Source organism: Citrus sinensis, chromosome 1 (assembly GCF_022201045.2).
Source record: "Citrus sinensis cultivar Valencia sweet orange chromosome 1, DVS_A1.0, whole genome shotgun sequence".
In the NCBI taxonomy this organism is placed as follows: Eukaryota; Viridiplantae; Streptophyta; class Magnoliopsida; order Sapindales; family Rutaceae; genus Citrus; species Citrus sinensis.
In genome coordinates this window covers 11,945,967-11,962,380 of record NC_068556.1, presented here as the reverse complement: position 1 = coordinate 11,962,380, position 16,414 = coordinate 11,945,967, and the positions used below count along the sequence as shown (strand labels likewise).

Here is a 16,414-nt window from a genome sequence, read left to right as displayed (position 1 = left end):
ATATCCTTTCAAATAAAGATCGAAGCAAACAATTCAATAAAATAATCTCCAAAAAAATACAAGATAAATAAATTGTTGGAAATACAAGATTTGTTAAAAAGTCGTCTAAAGATGATAGCATAAAATGTAATACATACTGCAACATAGTAACATATTCATAAAGTGATACAATAGATATAAGGGAAATTCACCTATTTGACCACTTTTCAACTTTCAATATAAAAAAAAAAAAAACCAAACTTCAATTTTTCTTACAATATCAACCGTTTGCAAGCTTTTTAGACCAAAATACCCATAAACCTATTCTTTCACCCAACATCTTTGATCACCCTAACTACCACCACGTCCAGTTCCAGTGTTTCTTGAATTCCTCCAAGTTCTTTCACTTTCAATGGTGATTTCGTGCGAGCTATAGTTTCAATTTTTAACAACATTTGGCTTAGGTATTGTTCTATTACCTTTATTTTTCATTAATTTAGATTAAATGTTGTTTAAATTGCTTGATTGATTGATCATTGATGATACTTAAGCATTAAGATATGTATTGGGCATGAAAATATTAGAACCTTCTTAAGATTAGGATTTATAATAAAAGGAACACTAAGTATTTGTTTAAATGCCTCTAAGAAATTATTGATCTAAACGTAATGTTATTTTAAGGTTAAAAAGATGGTTAGTGTGCCGACCAATTGAGAATGTGGATAGATGCATGTCTTGCCCAAAATTTAGCCATTCCAAGCTTAGGCAATGTAGGTGTCTTGTCCCCATCGCATGGCCACGCATGGGTAGTTGGCTGGGCAACACGAACAATAGGCCTGCTTCGCCTAGCAAAATGTTCAAACATTGTATGGGCTAAAGTGACACAATTGCGTCGCCCAATAAGATGCCCAACCACTGTAAGGGTTGCTGGCTGGGTAACGTGGGTGACATGCCTACATTGTCCAGTTGCCCAACATGCCTTTGTCCAAAGAAATTTGGGCGACAACAAGTTTTTTGAATTTTTAATTTTTTTAAAAAAAATTGCTAACGTTGTCCTAATTTATTGATTAGATATGTCTAATAAAAAGATTCATCCCTAGTCACTAAAGATACCAATAGAGGATCACTTCGTAAGTTGCACTATAAATTTAACAAGATTTACTTTTGTGACTACACGTATACAAACCAAGTTAACTAATACTCAATTTGAGTTGTTCAAAAATCAATTTCTGATCATTTTTTGATCATTTTTTGTCCACCAAGAATCCTGGATTTATCAGCAATTTCGTTCATTATTTGTTAGTCAGACTAGTCATGCAATAAGTTAATGATAGAGTATTAAATGTGGTTTAGGATTGGCAAAGACATGTTACATTTATCAATTCAAAAAGGTGCTTGGTAACATAGAAATGTGGTAACACGAAAATTTTGAAAAAAAAAAGAAAAAGACTTTCGTTGCAAAGAGTCAACCTACCATGCAGCGCTGTATCTCATACAGCACATGCATGCAACCGGTACAACCGGTTTTTAACCGGATAATATAATGAAAATTATATTTTTATTTGTTTTTAATGTGAAAAAATTATGAAAAAATTTGGAAAAAAAAGAGTAAAATTTTAATTAAATAAGGAAAAAGATTGTAATAATTTAAAATTTAAAAATAGTACAAAAAATATAAACATATCACAAAATGGTTACATTCCTACTTATTTTGTCACATTCCAATATTTATAATGCATATTTCAAGTTTACTTTTCAAATTCCTATTTCTAGTAATGATTTATCTAAATTTTTGTAAGTTGTTTCAACTCATTTTCCCACTAGCTTTTGGTTCTATATTTCCACTCTTTTCATCAACTTCCATATTTTTTGATAGATATTTCAAGTTTATTTTCATATCTCTACAATTTGTTAAACTTTATCTAGTTTTTGGTAAATTATTTCGATTTATTTTTCCACCACTTTTTTGTTCTATATTCCTACTCGTTTTATTAAATTCCAACATTTTGTTTAGAAATTTCAAGTTCAATTTTTAGATCTCTATTTTCTGTTAAAATTTATCAAATTCTTGTTAAGTTATTTCAACTTTTGGGTTAACTTCTTCTACTCTTGTTTCCACTACTTTTTGGTTCTTTATTCCAATTCTTTTAATTGATTTCTAATATTTTGGTTAAATATTTCAAGTTCATTTTATAGATCTCAACTTATTGTTAAACTTTATCATATTCTTGTTAAGTTCTTCGAACTTTTAGGTTATGCTCCCCAACTCTTGTTTCCACCATTTTTTTTGTTTTATATTTCTACTCTTTTCATTGAATTTAAGTATTTTTCGTGAATGTTTCAAGTTTATTTTTTGATCCCTAATTATTGTTGGATTTATCATATTCTTGGTAACTCTTTCCGAATTTTAGGTTAACCTCTTCAACTCTTTTTTCCACCACTTTTTGGTTTTATATTCCTACTCTTTTTATTGAATTCCAACATTTTATTTGGAAATTTCAAGTTAAATTTCTAAATTCCCACTTTCAATTAAAATTTATCAAATTCTTAGTAAGTTGTTTCAATTTATTTTTCCACCGGTTATTCGTTCTATATTTCCACTCTTCTTATTGAATTCCAAATTTTTAGGTTGATTTTTCAAGTTTATTTTTTATATCTCTATATCCTGTTAGACTTTATCTAGTTATCGTTAAGTTGTTCCAACTTATTTTTCCAGCACTTTGTGGTTCAATATTTCTGCTCTTTTTATTGAATTTCAAATTTTGGGTAAATATGTCAAATTTACTTTTTAGATCCCTACTTTGCGTTAGAATTTATCAAATCTTTGTTAAGTTATTTCAACTTTTGGGTAACTTCTTCCACTCTTGTTCCCACTACTTTTTGTATTTGTATTCCAATTCTTTTAATTAATTTCTAATATTTTGGTTAAATATTTCAAGTTCATTTTATAGATCTCAACTTATTGTTAAACTTTATCATATTTTTCTTAAGTTCTTCGAACTTTTAAGTTATGCTCCTCAACTCTTGTTTTCACCATTTTTTTTGTTCTATATTTCTACTCTTTTCATTTAATTTAAGTATTTTTCGTGAATGTTTCAAGTTTATTTTTTGATCCCTAATTATTGTTGGATTTATCATATTCTTGGTAACTCTTTCCAAATTTTAGGTTAACCTCTTCAACTCTTTTTTCCACCACTTTTTGGTTTTATATTCCTACTCTTTTTATTGAATTCTCACTTTTTGTTTGGAAATTTCAAGTTTAATTTTTAGATCCCCACTTTCCATTAAAATTTATCAAATTCTTGGTAAGTTGTTTCAATTCATTTTTCCACCAGTTATTTGTTCTATATTTCCACTCTTCTTATTAAATTTCAAATTTTTAGGTTAACATTTCAAGTTTATTTTTTATATCTCTATATCCTGTTAGACTTTATCTAGTTATCGCTAAGTTATTCCAACTTATCTTTTCACAACTTTTTTGTTCAATATTTCTACTCTTTTCATTGAATTTCAAATTTTGGGTAAATATGTCAAATTTACTTTTCAGATCCCTATTTCGTGTTTGAATTTATCAAATTCATGATAAGTTATTTCAACTTTTAGGTTAACTTCTTCTACTCTTGTTCCCACAACTTTTTGGTTCTGTATTCCAACTCTTTTTATTGATTTCTAACATTTTACTTAGATATTTCAAGTTTATTTTCTAGTTCTCGACTTATTATTAAACTTTATCATATTTTTGTTAAGTTCTTCAAACTTTTAAGTTATGCTCCTCAACTCTTGTTAAACTCTAATAATGGTTTTATGTTCCTATTATTTTTATTATATTCCAACACTACCAGTACATGTTTCAGGTTCTTTTTTTTTACTAATAATAAATTACTTGTTGAAAATAACAATAATATCAATAAGGCAAATTATGGTTGACCCCTTACTATTTTAACAAATATCAATTTACCACATAATACTAAGAATTTTTTTATTGCAACCCTTCATCATTTTCAACATTTTGAGTCCATAATCTAAGTCCTTTTTTTTTTCATCTTCATTACTTCATGCAATCTTTTGAGTTTGATTGTATGTATACTTGAGCTTTTAACTTTTATACATATCTATTCTCATTGTAATCATTTTAATTAATAGCGTTTAATTATATTAAAAATAAATCTATGCATTTATTTTCATCTTTCTCTTTACTTTTCAAATTAATTGCTTTAGTTTTTCATAACGTCAACGGTAAATAAATAAATAACAAGTAAGAAGGATTGCAATTGCTATGCTTCTAAAGCTATGATGATATAAGTTAAGTTACAAAAATACTTTAATTTACAAGATTAAAGTTTAGTTAATCTATTTTAGTTGAGCATCTCTATTTTTTTTTCTGTGTGCTTGTTGGATATTACTACAGTTATTATTATTAATATCATATCCTGTGGGATTTATAATTAAATATAATAAGAATGTACATATGTCCTACGCTATTTTTGCACTCGATGGATATCATTAACATTTTGATTATGCAATTGATTTTTGCAAGTTACAAAAGAGTGATGATGTATGACAAAACTTCCACGGATAAATTTGTTGTGACCATTCAAAATCTAAAAATTCATTTTTGTAATTTGTAAATAATATTTTCATTGAGGCGGTAGTTTTACTTGCCAAAATTTTTCTATGTATAAATTTTACATAAAAAAGATATATTTTAAACTTTTGTGCTAATATAAAATTAATTTTCTACAAATATATTGATAATTTAATATAGATGAGATATATTACTTTGTAAGTATATTAATAATCACGTTGTGGGTACTAATTAATGCAGTTGTAAATCATTTGAATTAAAAACAAAATAGTTGATGTTTGAATCCATGGGAGTAAATTTAGTTGTTATTAAGCTAAATTAGCCACTTAGGCTTTAGCCCAGTGGTGAACCATTGACCTTATGGTGCGTTTACGTCATAGAATGAGAATGTGGTAGAATAGGAATGGGCTGGGAATGAGAATGAGTTGGAATGAGAATGCGATTTTAATGTTTACTCGGCAAAAATAAATGGGAATGAGAATGTGCTGAAATGTCATTGATGTATTTACTTGACAAAATAAATGGGAATGAGGAATGTGAATGAAAATCAATTTACCAAAATACTTATAGTATTAATAATTAATAAAAATAATTAATTTATCATTATTAACAATATTATCATTATTGTTGTTTTTATTATTACTATTATTATTAACATTTATTATTATTAAATTTTATTGACTTTATTATTTTAGTTATTATTAATTATTGTTATTATTATTTTTATTAATATTATCATTATTAACATTTATTATTATTATTATTAAATTTTATTAACTTTATTATTTTAATTATTATTAATTATTGTTAATATTATTTTTATTAATATTATTATTAACATTTATTATTATTTTTAATTAATATCATTTTTATATCTAGATAATGAAAATTAGATTATTATTACTATTAAATTTTATTAACTTTATTATTTTAGTTATTATTAATTATTTTTATTATTATTTTTATTAATAATAATAAAAATAATGATAAATTAATTATTTTTATTAATTATTATTTTTATCATTATTTTTATTGTTAATAATGATAATATTAATAATAAAAATAAAAATAATTAATAATAACTAAAATAATAAAGTTAATAAAATTTGATAATAATAATAATTATCATTAATGACATTTAAAATAATAATAAATTTTTGATAAATTAAAATAATAAAATTAATTGTGATTTGAATGAGGGTAATTTAGAAAATATGAAAAAATTAGAGGAATACAAAAGTAAACATATATTTCATTCACATTCCCAACCCCCGGGAATGAGATTCCCATTCCTTATTCCCAAATTGTGTGGGACCCACACATTTTATTCTCATTCCCAAATTACATTTTGCCAAGTAAATATATGTTTCATTTTTATTCCTTCATTCTCATTCCTCATTCCATGAAGTAAACACACCATTAAAGTAAAACATGACTATGAGGGCAATAATTCGAGTCCTCATAGACTCAAACTCCCTTAATTAAACATAATTATATGGAGATTATTTGTAAAATTTTTCTCCCTTACGAAATACAAGTGGAGTGGAGACACTCCTCCTCCGTGAGGGTTATTTGTCTGGGCACTTACTTCATAGAATTTAAAATGTAATAATATAAGTCTCAGTTTGTATATCTAATTGTAAATATCAGTGTAATAATCTGCTGTTATAACAGTTGTAAATATCTGTGTAATACAGTAACATGATGCTTAATCAGTTAAAAAAAACTAAATTGAAAAAATTATATTCAAATTCAATTTCTTTTACCACTAGAATAAAAGTATATAAATTAAATTTAGCGAGAATTACAGTGAAAACATATTTCATGTGGCAAAGATTATAACAAGCTTAAGACGTATAAATAAAAATGAATTTAAAAGACTATATTTCTCCCCAATGGCATAAAATGTTTTAAAAGTAAATTTAGTAAAACATACTGCTTACTATGAAAATGAATTTATATTTTTCATATTTTTAAATAATTTAATTTTTTTTGGTTGTGATATAAATTAACTTAATTTCAAAAAAATATAGATATAAATTTAAGATTGAACATATTTTATAATACTTGCACATCATTTAGTAGACAAATCATGTACCCATATAGTGAGTGCAATGTTACTCAAATAATTTAATTTAATTTAGAAATATAACTGTCATGCTTAAATTATATAACTATAAGTATAACATAATACAACATTATTCAATATTAGTTGCATTCAAATTGTAATTATCCATGTTATGTACCATTATGAATTTGATTAATGTTTAACAAAAAAATTATTATAGCAAAAAGGATTAAATAAAATAATTAATCTCACTTAAGATAGTATGAATTAATTTGCACAAGAGATTGATTATGAGTTTTATTTAAAAATATCAAATATTAGATGCTTTATATTTTTGTAATATATGAATATTTGTTTTAGAGGGTATACATAAAACATACTAATATTGGCCACTAATAATAACAACAACAACATTTGAGGGGTAATTACGATGTTTGGAATGATAATTATTTGATAGTTGGATAAATATTGTCCTCATTTTAGTAGGTAGGGATTTAAGTCCTTGAATGTGAATCGTGAGATCCTGGAATTGATTTCTTCTAAATATCTGGAAATAAATCGATTTCGTTATATGTTTAGATACTCGGATTCTAATGTAATTAAAAGTTGATAAAATTATTTTGATAGTTTTGTAAGCAAAATATCATTATATTTATTACATAATATTAAAAATAGTGCAATTAATAAATTAAATTTTTTAATTAATATATAATTATTTCCATTTATTATATTTAAATAGTATTCTCATTAGTACATAAGTTACATTTTTTAAGGCAAAATATCATTAAATTTATAATGTAATATTAAGAAAAATAATATAATTATTTTTATTTAAATATATTAGTCCAATTAATTTTATTTAATTATGTTTCTTTTAGGATATAAGTTAAATATATTAACTATATTTTCCATGAATCAAAAGAAAAAGGAAGTATTTTTTTGGTGTAAAGTTGAGGGGGTCTTTGATAATTTACTAGTTTTGAATTGATTATCTTAATATTTCCTAAAATGAGGGAGTTCTATGATAGTTTCTTTTAACATTTGCCGCTTTAAGCGATTAAAAGGAGCGAATCGGTGGCCGGTTACATCCGCATTATTAAAAAAATAATAAAGGCAGCTGCATGACATGCAGCACTGCATTACAGCCCGACCCCGTTGCAAATATGTGATCAGTGTTTTAGTATAGCATAGTACTTTCAGCTTAATAAATTAGACAGTAGGTTTGATGATCTTGATTTCATTAATATTTGAATTGACAACACTGACATTGATTAGATCACTGTAAAAGTGGAATCAGGAGTAGTGTTTAAAGGCTGAAGTTTGAATTAATGGCTTCGAAAGAGGTTCTACCAAAACTTTATGAGTTGTCATAAAAAAAAAAGGAGTACATGGATAGTTGATTGGATCAGAGCTCACACACATAATATCCCTCACCAATATGTCTTAAGGAGTAAATTTATGTGTCGAATAAGTTGATTTCACATTTGCCTTCATCGTAGGGGAATATTCATTCAGACTTTTGTTCAGAATTTCATACAATGTTGTAACAAAATTTTCAAACATTGCATCTTCTAGAAAAAAAAATGTGATAACTTTTCCATTATCGTAATCTATATGACTATCCTTTAAAGTATCCTATGCTCCATTAATATATGTCTCAAGGACAACCGACTCCATTAATCTAATGCAAAATAATAATAATAATTTAATAATATTGGTCTAAAAAAATTACATTATTACATTAATTAATAATTAATTATCAACAAATGCGAGCGATTTGGGTGACAGCACTTGTTGACCAGGCAATAGAAACAATCACCTGAATTACATAAGATTGTATGTTCAGTGATGCAGGCAACAATCACCCAATATACAATATCCTATCACTCGGGCAAAGAGTCATTCTAAGTTTGGGCAACAATAAATGTTTCATTAAGATCCAAATAAAATTCAGTCTTTAATAACAATATAAATTTTTCAGTTGCTTCAATTTCAACTGTCCTACCATCGCTTGCACAAATGTATCTTTCACTATCACTTAGCTTTTGGCAACTCAGGCAAGCTTGTATAGAGACACTGATGTGAGTGGTTGCATCAGAACCTATCCACCACACATGTCTAAGTACCAAAGTTAAATTAACTTAGAATAAATCAAATTAAGAAGCTTGCTCTTCTTAGGATGCCATGCGTGTTGGTACAATGCTTTTTCTTATACCTTTGAGCTCCACAAAAGAAGTAACTAGTTCTTTACGGATCATTCGATATTTTTTGTTGTTTCTTTTGAGGTGCTATATCTGTAGCTTCTTTATCCTTATTTCTTTTCTTGCTGTTATCCTTACCCTTAGAAGTAGAAGTAAAATGAGCACTTTTTGCCTTATATTTTTTTCAACTTTTCCTTTTCTTAAACATAGTGTGATATGAGCTCATTCAAAGACCAAGTCTCTTTCTGACAGTTGTAGCTCATTTTAAACTAATTAAACTATGTTGGTAAAGATATCAAAACCAAATGCACTAGCAAGTTCTCAGAGAGTTCAAGCTTAAGTGCTCTTAGCTTAGAAACAAGATGATATATCAACAATGTAATCTCTGATATTACCTTTGTCTGCATACCTCATTGAAATTAGACTTGTCAAGAGTTTACCTATTTCAGCCTTTATATTTCTTGATAAACTTCGTCTCCATGTCTACAAGGCACTCCTTAATCGTAGTTATATTTTCATATATTGAGCTGCTAAATGCTTCTGGAATGGCCTTTTTCATGATTAATATACACATTTGATTTGATTTCTCCCATCCTTCCAAATCCTTCTTGACATCAGAGGTACTCTCATCTGAAAAAGATGGCGGAGAATCAACTCTTAATGTAAGGTCGAGATCCATGACTACAAGAACTATTAAGAAGTTATCTTACCATGACTCGAAGTTAGAGCCATTTAGCATAGGAATAGAATTGATGTTAGTAGTAATAGTCGCAAGAGTCATAACTAAATAGAGAACAAAAAATAAATAAAACAAGCTCATATAAGTATCAACAAAAATAAATTCAAATAAAGGTAAACCCTATCTCAAGATACCTAATACTCCATTAATTTTTAATTTTTGGACAAAATATTAAATTGAGTGATATCTTTGTATAGTAATCAAACGAAAATAATAACGTGTCAAATAATAAACCTTCCTTTGGATCGATTTATTGTTCACGTGTAAAACTGAAAAATCGTCACACGTTTACAACCACAAGTGCACATGCAATTCTGTCAAACATGTTCCTTCATTTGGATATATCAATATTAATAGATTTTTTTTCCACAAGAGAGGTAACTTTAGCGACATGTTGATTCAATTAATTCATATAAAGAAGCTAATATTTGAATACAAAATTATACCAAAATTACCCTTCAAAAACATTGAGTCAAAGTCAAAGTCAATAATCAACAGTCAAGTAGTGATCGGTCAATTATTGACCGGGTCAAGGACAACCATGATATGAAACTAGCCCTAAATCTTGAAACTATTTTTTTGCTTTTGTTGGGTTGGCTGCTGGCACGGCTGCCCATTCTTTTTTTTTTTTTAAATGTCACCGCTGCCCGTTTCCTTTTACCACAGTGTTGAGCCGTGGCAATTCCTTTGCATTGCGGCCTGGACAACCTAGGCTGAAGTCCAAGTTGCCGATGGCAATGGCTGCCACTGACCATTAGCTCGAAACCTTTTTTTTTTTAATCAACCTGAATTTCTGAAAAAATTAAAAAATTAATTTTCCAAATCTTAAAAAAATAAATTTCTAAAATTCAGAATTTCCAAATACTTTTCTTAATCTCATAAGACAACCAGCAACTATTCTCAGTGATTCAACATGAATAAGTTTTGATGCCATTCGTTAGAATAATAAATCCTTTGATAAAAATCATTACCTAAAATTCAAGAACATTGATACTGTATCACCAAGAATCAACAATTAAATTTGTAAAAGCATACCCAAATCCATAATGCTGAATCAATCCCTTGAGTCGTGTGCTTAGCCTTCCATATTAGCACATTATCCTAGAGAATCTTTTAATTTTCCTCATTGCACACTCTTTGATGATGGAATATTAGAAAAATTAGAATGTTACATGTGACCTGAGACCATAACAATTTTTATAAATAAAATTCCTCATATCATTACGTATTCTTATTTCAACCTATTATAGAAATAGAAATTACCTTTAAGTCTTTACTTATTAAAAGTCTACACTTTATCAAATACATTGAAGCCCAAATTACCAAAACCTTAATAGTTTACTTTTAATTGGACTTAATCTTATATGACAGTTCACAATATATAATTATTCACATACAAGCCCAATGCTGATTAAAGATCCAACAATGTTGGATTAAAGATCCAACATGACTTACATCTAAATTGGATTGGTACATTGACTTTTTCTACTAAGGGTTCATCTGAAATTATTTTTGGGAGGTTTAAAATTAATTTTGTAATGTTAAAAGTTAATTTTAATATTTAGTAAATTTTGTTAGAAATCATTTTTGACAAAATCACTCCATCCTAATAGAAGATTTTGAAAATCAAGAAAGAAGTAGTTTTTGAGAATTAGTTTTATACTTGATACACACACGCGTGCATATGTATGTATGTATGTATGTATCTTATAGAAATCTAAAATTATCCTTATTAATTAAGAAATAAAATCATTAACTTTAAAAAGGTTATTATTATTACTAATTATATTGAGATAACAAAATAAAAAAATATAATTGATAATATAAAATATTTATTTTAGTTATTAATAATTATATATAAATGATAAAAAAATATTTTATAGACATGTTTATAAGTGTAAATAATTTTTACTAAGCATTATATTTAATTCAATCATTTACATTTTTACAGCAGTTTCACAATAAGATTTATAAAAATTTTATGATTGCTTTTAAAACTCACAGCACTTTCAAAAATGAATTTTATTACACATTTAATTGATTTTGTTTATAGTTGATTATTTCTATAATATAGCTAACAACAATTATTTTAAAAATTAAAACATCACCAAACTAGCCTAAAGCCTTGTAAGATTTGGATTCAACAATTAAGAGTGTCCAAATCAGTTCTAATTAAGTTGATCAATCTAAAACAAAAGAATAGTGGGGCTTTTTAGCTAATTAATGTATTCTTCAACCCACACTTTTTCTTTTAAGCATTTCCAATTTTTTTTATATTTTTTTATTATTATTCTAGTTTAGTTGATCATAAACACAAAAGGACCCCCTATATTAAAAGAATTATCATTCGAATGATCAACAAATCATATATGTAAAATGTATTCACGACCTTGTTACATCAAAACAGCTCACAGCAAATAAAAGAATCATATAAATAGCTCACACATGTAAATAACTATACATATACAAACCAATAGAAAATAACCCTTTGGTGAAACCATCATCTAAAATTATGGAACATTATATTATACCACCATGAATCAATAATAAAAAAAAAATGTGAAAGCTTACTTAAATTTATAATAACTAATTACTCTTTACATTCGTGTGGTTTGTCTTGTTTTCTAGTACAATCCTTTAATCTTCTCTCAGCACTCTCTCTAATAATGGGATGTTAGAAAAGATTAAAATGTTATGTATGATCTAGGAACTATAATTACTTTATAATTTCTTCGTTACGTTTTGGTAATTTTATTTTAACCATTATAAAAATAAAAATTACTTTTAAATCTTTACACATTAAAAACTCACGCACTATCAGATACATTAGAGTTTAAATTACCAAAAGCCTTAATAGATCATTCTTAACTAGACTTAATCTTTTAAGATAATTAGTAACACATAATTATTTACATGTAAATCCAACGTTAAATTAAAGATCTCACACATATATGTTGTATTTTTTTTTTAAATTATACATGGTTAAAAGAAATGAAGATAACATCCTCCTTGGGTTCAACCCATGGTCCCAACCCAACAAATAAGGCCAAAATGATGAACTCATCATCATTAAAACTGTGATTCATGCTTTTTGCCGTAAAAGGAAAGAGTTGGGATTATCAGAAGCTCCTCTGAATCACGAAATTAATTATGGCCCACGTCGAGTTTCAAATCTATAAAAACAAAATGATCAGATTCTTTTTCTTAATTTCATTATTACAAGAATTAGGGATGCGCGCTTATTAACCAAAGTTGTTTAAGAACCGTTTTGGTTTCATTTTATGTAGAGGGAGTACCAGAAATACTGATTTGTGTCCCCGTATATAGCAAAAAACACCCCCGCTTCTCTATCATTTGGTTTCTGGATTGCGAAAGAGAAAATGAACAATGTTAAGCGATGAGACGGTGGAGGAGACAAATGGGGATTCATTTGGAAAGGTGAAGCAGAGATTCAAGGATCGATCTCAGGTAATTTTTAATTCTCAAGTTGGTGATTTCGCTTTGCTTTTGCCTTTTGTATGCTGCCTATGATCTGGGTATGTTTTGTTTTGTGTAGAAAGTGGTTCAAACCAAGGCGATCATGTCTAAAAAGGCTGTTCAGACAAAAGAGATGTTATCCAAACAAGCCGTTAAGATCGCTAAACAAGCCGAGGAACATGAAAGATTCATTAACAAGGTTAGTATTAGAGTTACTATTACATATCATCCTTCATCATTTGATATGTTGGTGTTGGATTGAACTTTTTAATTTGATTTGTACTTAATATGTATCTTTTTAGGTGACACATCTTCTGGGGGTTCTTGGTTTTGGAGGATTTTGTTTCCTATTGGGAGCAAATAAGTACAACAGTTTGATTGATTTTCAATATGCATTAAAACCGTTGCTCCTTTGACAAGTTTATTAGTATAATTTGTTTGTTAATTTTCGATTCACAGGACCTCATGATATTCATTATGTATATTGTTTGTTCTATATCATCTTTGTTCCTCTTCGGTGGATTTATTATCGGTTCAAGAAATGGCATTACTATCTTCTGGTAAGTAAGTTCTCTCGCTTTATTATTGCAACAATGACTTATTTATTACAGTGTGCAAATTTAGATTATGGTGTCTGTTCTTTTTAGAAGCGGTAAGGTGGAGATTGGACAATAACAGAGGATAGATATGAAAGGAAATTGTGATCATTCTTATGATATGCTAAAGATGCTGGAGTAGTCGATTTTTTCATATTCAACATTGTTCAATGCCTATTACTACTGAAAGCAAAATCAACATGCTGTTGTTTGTATGTTGAGTAGAAAGCTCAGAGGAACTACTTTCATCTCGTTGGCTTTCTCGAATGTTAAACGTAGGGCTCCCATTTAGTCTGTTTCTTCCAAGACCAAGGGAAGAACATCTCTATTTATGTAATCTTAAGTATTTGCCTGCTATGTTCACTTTATTGAAGTTTCTACCATGTCCCAGAAAGATGACAAGTGAGAAAAGTGACATGTATGCTCTCGTGTGTCAGGATTTTTGTTATTATGCCAATACAATCTTCTTGGTTGACCTTCTTATGTATCCAAAAAATGAGAAGCTTTTCATGGTGTGCTTCTCATTTGCAGAGGTAAGCTAAGAGTCTTGAGTTACCTCTACCCAGTCTAGTGATGAATGTTTCACTTTGTTAACTTTTTTCATCCTCTGAATTCTTCTTTAGGGGCCATTAGTGTGGGCTTTAATTGTTTGGCGTTGTAGCTTGGTTTTCAATTCCGTTGACAAAATTGTTAGTGTCCTAATCCATCTTTTACCTGGTGAGTTGGATCTTTTACTAGTTACATTTGATCAACTTATGAGCCATTATTTGTTAATAGAACAGAATTTTCTGTGGTCATGCCTGTTCATTTCATTCTATTAGTTCTTATTTATATCAAATTTTCCATTCTTCTTTTATAAGGAGTTCAACATCAAGTTTGGCTTTCTGAAGTTATCTGCTTGTAGCAAAATATAGATCTGTATAATAAAGTAACTTGTAGTTTATTTTAATGATGTACAATTTAGTTTGTTGTGAGTTGAAGAATTTAGAGTTGTGATTGAAGTGGTTGCAAGTAGAAAAAGGGATGCTGGTTTCATTGAATATTGATGTCAGCTCTATTTCATTAACTCCCCCCCCCAAAAAAAAACAATAATAATATTAATAAAGGTTCACTGCTACCAGCAAATCAATTGGACCAAATAGAGAAGGTTTGTTCTATTTGGTATACTTTTGACAATCTATTTTCACATTTCTGATGCAATATCTTGTCAGGGTTAGTTTTTTTCACCATTCGTTGGTGGAATCCAGAAAGTTTTGCTGCCATGCATCCTGAAGGAAGTTCTCGAAGAGCGTCGTGGCCTTATGTGGAAGACAAATCCTACCTTTTGACTTGGCTATTTCTGGTTCCATTAGGGGCTTACACCCTCTGGCAGGTTCTTTATTTTCTCATTGTCAATGTACTACGTCGACAAAGGCTGGTAAGGGATCCTGAAGTCATGACCTCTTACAGGTTCTCAACTCCCTCTTAACTTTTCTACCCACATAAGATCTGTTGTATTAATACAGCTGTTTCCACAAATCAAGAAGGATTGCTATTCTTTTACATTCTAATTGTGACTTGGTTTGGTAGGGAGCTCTCGAAAAAGGCGCAGAAAGCTAATAATATATGGTGGCGTTTAAGTGGGTTGCTTGGCGATCAGAATCGCATGTTCATGTATATTGCATTTCAAGCCATATTCACTGTTGCAACCATGGCACTCACTGTCCCAATTTTTCTGTCATATAAATTGCATGTGATTTTTCAAATACTCAAGATTTCTGCAGCCATATGGAATGGAGGAAGCTTTCTGCTTGAAGTAATGCCTAAACAGGTGATTCTGAAAGAGAAGAAGAAAGCAGAGATACAGCCGGCACAGCCTCAACGACCACAGGATCAATCCTTGGTTTTGATGGAAAATTCAATTGAAACCAACAGGTCTACTGAGGCGAGTTAGTCCTATCCGATGTATACCAGTGTAATAGATGTAATACTTTATCATGCTTTGCAGGTTTTTCCCTCTACTCGTTCTTGGCACTTTCTATTTGGAGAAAATGACTACATTCCTGTTTCTCACTAAAAGCAGTTACATTGTTTTGTTAAGCATGTCCTGACAGAAATTTTGATTATCTTGTAATTTGTGTAGTACTTTGTTGTATGCTCACAATGGAACCCATATTTTGTAGAAATTGCATTCAAAATCTGATCATCTGATGTTTGAAAATGACATGGTTGAATAGTTCTGTTTTGGATCAAGTCATGATAATCTCTTGGTAACTTACAGGGGTTCTGCTTTTCCGTCACCATTACACAATTGCTGGAGCATCACTTAGTTAATTGGATGTATTATGGATTATGGTGACTCGATTTAGAAGTTCTTCTAGATGGTATTACATGATTGATATCATCAACAAATATTGATTATGGTGACTAGATTTAGAAGAAGTTCGTCTAGATGGTATTACATGATTGATATCATTAGCAAATATTAAGCGCTCTGGTTCGAGATTTTTTCATCATATGTTGCTATATTCAAATTTCTATCTTGCACACTGCTCAAATTTCTCTAAGTATGGATGTTTCTGTAGAAAGAAAAGTGGCTCTGCGGGGGATGAGCTACAGGTCTTTTCTGACTTGCTATGTTTTATAAATCAATAGTACGAACAAATTAGCATGCCTGCTTCTTATCCTCGTGTGCGCTAATGAATCCACCTCCTGCTTGGGTGACTAGGCTTTTAGTATCGCTGTTTGGCTTATCTCTAAGCAGAACATATTGATCTCAACATCATAAGA

The 16,414-nt window shown here is 28.7% G+C and overlaps 1 protein-coding gene across 10 annotated transcripts; it reads left to right on the top strand.

Moving 5' to 3' along the window:
• The first annotated feature begins 223 nt into the window (after positions 1 to 223).
• LOC102630042 (glycerophosphocholine acyltransferase 1) lies at positions 224 to 15,848 on the top strand. 10 transcript variants are annotated; one of them, XM_052441001.1, is made up of 9 exons: positions 224 to 443; positions 12,860 to 13,040; positions 13,129 to 13,248; positions 13,352 to 13,409; positions 13,509 to 13,609; positions 14,083 to 14,178; positions 14,269 to 14,362; positions 14,857 to 15,094; positions 15,215 to 15,848. In XM_052441001.1, the coding sequence occupies exons 2-9, from the start codon at positions 12,960 to 12,962 to the stop codon at positions 15,576 to 15,578; spliced, it is 1,152 nt and encodes a 383-aa protein (XP_052296961.1). In that variant the 5' UTR covers positions 224 to 443; positions 12,860 to 12,959; the 3' UTR covers positions 15,579 to 15,848. The 10 variants fall into 10 exon arrangements, with proteins under 10 accessions (XP_052296961.1, XP_052296963.1, XP_006475527.3 ...); XM_052441003.1 differs by lacking the exon at positions 224 to 443 and having other exon boundaries at positions 12,628 to 13,040; positions 14,863 to 15,094; XM_006475464.4 differs by lacking the exon at positions 224 to 443 and having other exon boundaries at positions 12,629 to 13,040.
• Positions 15,849 to 16,414: the final 566 nt, after the last annotated feature.

Coding starts and splice junctions, on each gene's coding strand:
- LOC102630042 (XM_052441001.1), top strand. CDS start 12,960: ATGTTAAGCGATGAGACGGTGGAGGAGACAAATGGGGATTCATTTGGA. Junction 13,610..14,082: donor AATGGCATTACTATCTTCTG/GTAAGTAAGTTC, acceptor CTCGTGTGTCAG/GATTTTTGTTATTATGCCAA. Junction 15,095..15,214: donor GAAGTCATGACCTCTTACAG/GTTCTCAACTCC, acceptor TTGGTTTGGTAG/GGAGCTCTCGAAAAAGGCGC.